The following is an 8,363-nucleotide window of genomic DNA, read 5'->3' as shown; positions in this document are numbered from 1 at the left end:
ATGTCTCGAACTGGTATACCCAACCTTAAGTGGCCTGACAGTTACTGATCTCCTTGAGAGACAGGCCACCATCCAAAGGTGGGCAGAAACCAGTTTCGATGACAGAGGCAAAGTTGCCTATGTCTCGAACTGGTATACCCAACCTTAAGTGGCCCTGACAGTTACTGATCTCCTTAAGGAGACAGGCCACCATCCAAAAGGTGGGTAGAAACCAGTTTCGATGACAGAGGCAAAGTTGCTATGTCTCGAACTGGTATACCCAACCTTAAGTGGCCCTGACAGTTACTGATCTCCTTAAGGAGACAGGCCACCATCAAAGGTGGGCAGAAACCAGTTTCGATGACAGAGGCAAAGTTGCCTATGTCTCGAACTGGTATACCCAACCTTAAGTGGCCCTGACAGTTACTGATCTCCTTAAGGAGACAGGCCACCATCCAAAGGTGGGTAGAAACCAGTTTCGATGACAGAGGCAAAGTTGCCTATGTCTCCTTAAGAACTGGTATACCCAACCTTAAGTGGCCCTGCCCTGACAGTTACTGATCTCCTTAAGGAGACAGGCCACCATCAAAGGTGGGGAGAAACCAGTTTCGATGACAGAGGCAAAGTTGCCTATGTCTCGAACTGGTATACCCAACCTTAAGTGGCCCTGACAGTTACTGATCTCCTTAAGGAGACAGGCCATCCATCAAAGGTGGGCAGAAATCCAGTTTCAATGACAGAGGCAAAGTTGCCTATGTCTCAAAACTGGTATACCCAACCTTAAGTGGCCCTGACAGTTACTGATCTCCTTAAGGAGACAGGCCACCATCAAAAGGTGGGTAGAAACCAGTTTCGATGACAGAGCAAAGTTGCCTATGTCTCGAACTGGTATACCCAACCTTAAGTGGCCCTGACAGTTACTGATCTCCTTAAGGAGACAGGCCACCATCCAAAGGTGGGTAGAAACCAGTTTCGATGACAGAGGCAAAGTTGCCTATGTCTCGAACTGGTATACCCAATAAGTGGCCCAACCCACCATCAAAGGTGGGTAAACCAGTTTCGGACCAAAGTTGCCTGTCTCGACAGTTAAGTGGCCCTGATTAGTGATCTCCTTGGGAGACAGGCCACCATCCAAAGGTGGGTAGAAACCAGTTTCGATGACAGAGGCAAAGTTGCCTATGTCTCGAACTGGTATACCCAACCTAAAGTGGCCCCTGACAGTTACTGATCTCCTTAAGGAGACAGGCCACCATCCAAAAGGTGGGTAGAAACCAGTTTCGATGACAGAGGCAAAGTTGCCTATGTCTCGAACTGGTATACCCAACCTTAAGTGGCCCTGACAGTTACTGATCTCCTTAAGGAGACAGGCCACCATCCAAAAGGTGGGTAGAAACCAGTTTCGATGACAGAGGCAAAGTTGCCTATGTCTCGAACTGGTATACCCAACCTTAAGTGGCCCTGGCAGTTAGTGATCTCCTTAAGGAGACAGGCCACCATCCAAAAGGTGGGTAGAAACCAGTTTCGATGACAGAGGCAAAGTTGCCTATGTCTCGAACTGGTATACCCAACCTAAAGTGGCCCTGGCAGTTACTGATCTCCTTAAGGAGACAGGCCACCATCCAAAAGGTGGGTAGAAACCAGTTTCGATGACAGAGGCAAAGTTGCCTATGTCTCGAACTGGTATACCCAACCTTAAGGTGGCCCTGATGCAGTTATGTCTGATCTCCTTAAGGAGACAGGCCACCATCCAAAAGGTGGGTGGTAGAAATCCAGTTTCGATGACAGAGGCAAAGTTGCCTGTGTCTCGAACTGGTATACCCAACCTTAAGTGGCCCTGACAGTTACTGATCTCCTTAAGGAGACAGGCCACCATCCAAAGGTGGGCAGAAATCCAGTTTCGATGACAGAGGCAAAGTTGCCTGTGTCTCGAACTGGGCCAGTTTCGATGATACCCAACCTTTCAGTGGCCCTGACAGCTACTGATCTCCTTAAGAGACAGGCCACCATCCAAAAGGTGGGCAGAAACCAGTTTCGATGACAGAGGCAAAGTTGCCTGTGTCTCGAACTGGTATACCCCTTAAGTGGCCCTGGCAGTTAGTGATCTCCTTGGGAGACAGGCCACCATCAAAGGTGGGCAGAAATCCAGTTTCGATGACAGAGGCAAAGTTGCCTGTGTCTCCGAACCAGTATACCAACCTTAAGTGGCCCTGACAGTTACTGATCTCCTTAAGGGAGACAGGCCACCATCCAAAGGTGGGTAGAAACCAGTTTCGATGACAGAGGCAAAGTTGCCTGTGTCTCGAACTGGTATACCCAACCAAAGTGGCCCTGACAGCTACTGATCTCCTTAAGAGACAGGCCACCATCCAAAGGTGGGTAGAAACCAGTTTCGATGACAGAGGCAAAGTTGCCTGTGTCTCGAACTGGTATACCCAACCTTAAGTGGCCCTGACAGTTACTGATCTCCTCAAGGAGACAGGCCACCATCCAAAAGGTGGGCAGAAATCCAGTTTCAGTGACAGTGGCAAAGTTGCCTATGTCTCGAAATAAGACACAAAGTACGCAGGAAATTACAACAGATGGGTTACAATTAGTGGGTTGGTGGCAGCCAGAATTCTGACTGGTCATTTGTTGGTGCTGTTCCGTCACATTCCAAGAGTGGCTGCGATCCCCTTGGCCCAGTCGATGAGGTTGGCTGGAGGATGGGTGTTTGGGAGGTGGGGACCTCCGTTGGCTGAAAGCTTGGGGGTGGGGATACATCAGCCAACACCCATTCCCAAGCCTACCCCATCGTATGGACCAAGTAGATTGCAACGCCTCCGGAACACGATGCAGCAGCATCAACACGTGCCCAGTCAAAATCCTTCAGTCTTGGTCATTTCTCCTGCTTGTTTCTTCTTGGCTCCTTTTAATTTTCGTCCTCTTCATTTTCTTCATGTCATTCATCCTCTTCGTTTTCTTCATCGCATTCTTCCTCTTCGTCCTCTTCGTCGCATTGTTGCTCTTCAAGTCCTCTTCGTTTTCTTCATCACATTCTACCTCTTCTTCTCCGTCTGATTCATCGAAAAACTAGGGATCTTTGAACAGTTTATCCGCAAAGTCCTTGACGAAGTCCCTGAGAGTGTCTTACTCTTCTCTTTCATCGCCGATGAAGAACTTCTACCTGCGTCTCTCTGCGTACTTTTTCTTCTGCTTTTTTCAGTCTGACTCGAGCTATCTTCCTCTAGTTTCAACCTTCCTGTTACTTTCGTGAACTCGATTTCTTCAGGTTTTGCTTCGGCCACTTCGCTCTGGAGTATTCCATTTTTGATCTGCTAGTTCAGCTATCTTGTCACTGAGAACCTTGTTCTCTTCAACCAGAGCATCGTTCTTATTTTCACTTATTACAGAATTGTTCAATGAAGCCATTTTCCGTTCTCTTTCAGATAATTCCTCCTTCAGGCCTTCATTTTCCCGTTGCAGCAGCTGAACTATATCTTCCAGGTCGTGGACATTCTTCTGGATAGCTAAATTCCTCTTAGTCTCATTTCCACGATTTCTTTCTTCCAGTTCACGATTTTTTGCAAGAAGAACAGGTACTTCTCGCTGTGAGGCTCTCAACTGATCTTCGAGTTTTGTGGTCAACTGCTTCAGTTTCTTCCGTTCCGCTTCGTGGGCCTTGACTTTTTCTTCTAGGTAACCACAGTAAAAATCATTATCCGACGCTTGACTCCTCAGTTCTTCCAGCTTTTGTTCGTTCCTCTGACATTCTTGATCTTTATCAGCGAGCTGCTCCTTTAGAGTGTCAACCTCCATTCCTTTCCGGAGTAATGCTTCGTACTCTTCAATTTTCTTTTTCATCTCGTTGTTTAGGTCATCATTCCTCTCTGCAAGAGCTGCTTCGTTATTCTTCCTCTGGTCGATTTCTGAAGGAGGCTCAAGTTTTCCTCCTGGGCCTCCTTCCAGGCCTCCTTCAGTAGGCGGATCATTTCCGTAGCGTAGCAAACGTCCTCTTCCAGTCGTGTGATGGCATCTCGAGCATGTTGGGCAGTCTTCTTTTCCTTCATGTACGAGTTTCCGAGAAGCCCTCCCAGGATAAGAGCCATCCCATTTTTACCAATAAAGTATCCAAGGTTTTGGATAACATTTCCATGTACAAAAGACATCACTGATCCAGGAAGGATCAGAGCCAGTAAGTTGGTCACAACAAAAGTAACTTTGCCAAATACAGACATGGTTAACTTTCTTTCAACCTGATCAAAACGCTAGAATCAGAAAAAGCCACTGAGCTTCGGGGATTTCGAAGATCGTCATTTCGGCTTCAACGGAGATTCCTCAAGGAGCCTTCGAAAGCACTTGGAGAAATTGAGGGAATGGTACAAGAGGCTCCTGAAGACGTCGACGGATTCAGAGATTATGTAAACGAAGACGACTGTGAAGATGAAAAATAAATGTCTTCGACGCACAAGTAACTAAAAAGGAAGTTAGAACTTTTATCTCTTCGGTCACAGTTGATTATAACACAAAAAGAGAATGAAGAAATAAAAATTAAATAAAAAACAAGTGTTTAAGCTATTTTGCTGGGAGAAGTTTAAAATTCTTTAGTTCACTTACACACAGACACACACACACACACACAACACATATATATATATATATATATATATATATATATATATATATATATATATATATATATATATATATATATATATATAATTCTTCTCGGGTGTATGTTATCCTCGAGATAGAGTGAACTGGATATTATACGACATTTTTATAGTTTAATATTTGTGATATATATATATATATATATATATATATATATATATATATATATATATATATATATATATATATATATATATATATATTATATATATATATATATATATATATATATATATATATATATATATATATAATACTAAAAGGACCTCATTCAAACTGGATGGTATCTAATGGAGTATTTATTCAGAAAAAGTTACAAGCTTTCTTGGACAAACTGTCCACATTGTATGGATACTTGATAATGTGGACAGTTTGTCCAAGAAAGTTTGAAACTCCCTTTAATTATGAATAAACACTCCATTAGATACCATCCGCAGTTTGAATAGTCACTTTAGTATTATATATATATATATATCTTCTTCTTCTTTAACGTGCTTTTTCCCCATTTTTGTATGGGGTAAGCACGATGCCTTCTTTTGAAGGACTTTTTTGATTTGGCTTTGGGGTAGACCTATGGTCTCGATCGGCTCCCCTGCCTGACATCGCTTAGACCCGATGCATTATGGTTCATGTATCATACCCGACCCAACGCCCTTTCTTCCCAGCAGAAATATATATATATATATATATATATATATATATATATATATATATATATATATATATATATATATATATATATATATATATATATATATATATATATATATATATACATATATTATATATATAATGTGTATATATATATATATATATATATATATATATATATATATATATATATATATATATATATATATATATATATATATATATATATATATATACATATATATATATATATATATATATATATATATATATATATATATATATATATATATATATATATATATATATATATATATATATGGTGTTACAACTAATACACACATAAACAAAGCCACTCCAACATCTTCTAAAAAACATAACAGACATCTCACACGTCTGCACTGTCGACCTAACCGCCCAGTTCTCCTCGCCGCTGGGAGAAAGGGCTGGGGATTGGTATGATACACGTACACATCGTTACCGGGTCTAAGCGATGTCAGGCAGGGCAGTCCGATCGAGGCTATGGCCTACCCTAACGCCAAATCAAAGTCCTTCGAAAGAAGGCATCGTGCTTACCCCATATAAAAATGGGAAAAAGCACGTTAAAAGCGAAGAAGATATATATATATATATATGTGTGTGTATGTGTTTGTCTAAGTATATATATGTGCAGGGGTGTATTTTAGTTTCGTTGCAGTATTAGATATCTTTTTAGTTTTATGATAGGTAAGATGTCCCTCCCAAAACAGAAACTCATCACGATCATCCGTTCCAGAATAAACTCAAGAGTGTCACTGCAACTCAGGCCTTTTTTAGTCACTCAATTTCAGCGCAACGGAACCTGTAATGTACATTATTGTTCCTAAATCCTTGAAAGACACAGCTGCTTTTATCCTTCATGCAACTATAGTAAAGTCCACCGTGCTTTGCAGCTAAGCCCCGCCCACTGATTATGTCACGACCATTACTTGAAGCTGGATTGGTTGGCAATGGCTTCGAAGAGTTAGTTAATCAGTGGTTCTTTTCATCTTCACTTATTTTGCAATGGTTGTCTTACCGAACTAAAATACGTTCTGATGATTATCAAAAAGAAACGTTATATTATCCCCTGAAATAAAATCATAATACACATCTCCCTAAAAATGGCAAAAAAACCGGAAAATATGAATGGAGTCAGGAGTGTTCCGCGATGCTGCGATGTTGTGTTTCGTAAATGAGGTTCACCTGAATACAGAGGTGACACAGGTAGTGTCTGGGTTCGAATCGGTGCACTTGAATCACTGGGCAATGGTAATTACTGTCTGATATTGGCAAGCGTGCTCACCATTCTAAATCTAACTGAAAGATTTTCTCAGAGCTATGCAGACAGGTATTTCATATTGATATCAGAAAATTTTACTACATTTTAAGTCATAAAATCGATTTCATTTCAATCGTTTACACACTCGGAGGGATGAAAACCAGTGACTATACTTTACAAAACCAGAATATGCCCAATTTTAACTTAAAGTTACAGTATGACAGGCTATACGAGTCATATTGGTATAATCTGCTGAGAATTTTCTTAAGGACATCATCTCCTTTCGAAATAACAGGACCATAAAAAAATTACATAGACCTATAATGTCCTATGTCTTTGTGACGTTTGGATTATAGGTCTATCTTATATTCAGCAGTTTTATTGTCGTTCTTGTTCTGGGTATTCTTGTTTTTGTTGCTGCTGCTGTTATGGTGTTTGTGGTGTCTTCGAAAAATTTTCATATGGTAACCTAACATTGCAGAATAAACATAGACCTATTCATAGAATACTGGTGTAAAGAATTATCTGCCTACTCTTGTCAATTGAAATTTAGTCATTTGTTTTGATTAAAAGTAATCGAGATCTTTATGAATTTAGTCTACGCTAGAGTATTCTTCTAACAACAGAGAGAGAGAGAGAGAGAGAGAGAGAGAGAGAGAGAGAGAGAGAGAGAGAGAGAACTTACTGACTCTTATGTACCCTCAACTTTTTCAGCTATCTTTTTCTTTTTCTTATTTTGTGAAGTATCCTAGGATGTCTTTTTACCGTAGAATTCATTTTTACGGAACTGCTACAGCAGCTCTATATTTTCTTATCAAAGAAATATAATTTGATATCCCTTTTGTAGATATATTTCCAATACAGTTTACTGAGAGAAGTTAGACAGTCCTATGACTGATCTGTGCGTGTCATCGGCTACGAGCCTTACAAGTTTACTTTAATTCTCGGTGGTATAAGTGGCGTTACAATTACTATGGCCATCCACGCATGTATGTGTATGTGGATGTGCTTATACGTGTACATTCCACTTTATGCATATACATTAAAACTACTATATTAATTAAAAACTACTCTATTTCCAACAGATAACGATAGAAAACTATTGGCGATGAGAAATTGACGTGTAGGCCCATCCCCTGTCAATGTCTCAAAATATGAGAATTCGATGCGTAGGCCTATGACCTGTCATTGCCTCAGAATATGAGAATTTGATGTGCAGGCTTATGCCCTGTCATTGCCTCAGGATTTAAGAAACTGGCGTGTAGGCCTAATCTCTCAATGACATTAACATTTGACATGGCTGCATAAGTCTATGCTTCATTTCAATTAATGTGGTCTATGTGGGATCGCTTATTCAGGCCAACACCAATTAAAAAAAAAGTAAGATGCTTGTGTATTTAGGCTGCGCATGATCAAAAAGAAAAATAATGCACGGATAAAATGATCCAAGACCTTCATAATGATATAAACTTATATCTTCATCTCCCCAACGAAATATAAACCAGACAAAACTACTTTTCACTTACATCGCAAGTTAAGCCCAAATTATATCAAGTTTTATAGGGTCTTATCGTCCCCCTAAACAATTTGAGCCTTTTCACTCAAAAGTTAAATTCAAACATCGCAAAGGAGACAGTTTGTCCCTCGTCCAACCATTCATTCAAGCCTCCAATTAAAAGACTACTGACTATGCTACCTTCGCACGGTCAAATTACCGCGGCCCTTTAAATAAATCAGTGGGCAGGCTAGACTTTATAACTAATTCACACAGACATGTTTTTGA

At 40.5% G+C, this 8,363-nt stretch overlaps 1 protein-coding gene across 1 annotated transcript; it reads right to left on the bottom strand.

Moving 5' to 3' along the window:
- Positions 1-3,243: 3,243 nt before the first annotated feature.
- Positions 3,244-3,819, bottom strand: LOC136847929 (fibrinogen- and Ig-binding protein-like). The gene has a single exon (XM_067119947.1). It carries the CDS (start codon positions 3,817-3,819, stop codon positions 3,244-3,246), a length of 576 nt encoding a protein of 191 aa, XP_066976048.1.
- Positions 3,820-8,363: the final 4,544 nt, after the last annotated feature.

Source organism: Macrobrachium rosenbergii, chromosome 18 (genome assembly GCF_040412425.1).
Source record: "Macrobrachium rosenbergii isolate ZJJX-2024 chromosome 18, ASM4041242v1, whole genome shotgun sequence".
Lineage (NCBI taxonomy): Eukaryota > Metazoa > Arthropoda > Malacostraca > Decapoda > Palaemonidae > Macrobrachium > Macrobrachium rosenbergii.
The sequence above is the reverse complement of the archived record's forward strand: the minus strand, read 5'-3'. Positions and strand labels throughout refer to the sequence as shown.

What these genes read in the sequence shown, in the direction of transcription:
- LOC136847929 (XM_067119947.1), bottom strand. Translation starts at nt 3,819, where the DNA reads ATGAAAAAGAAAATTGAAGAGTACGAAGCATTACTCCGGAAAGGAATG.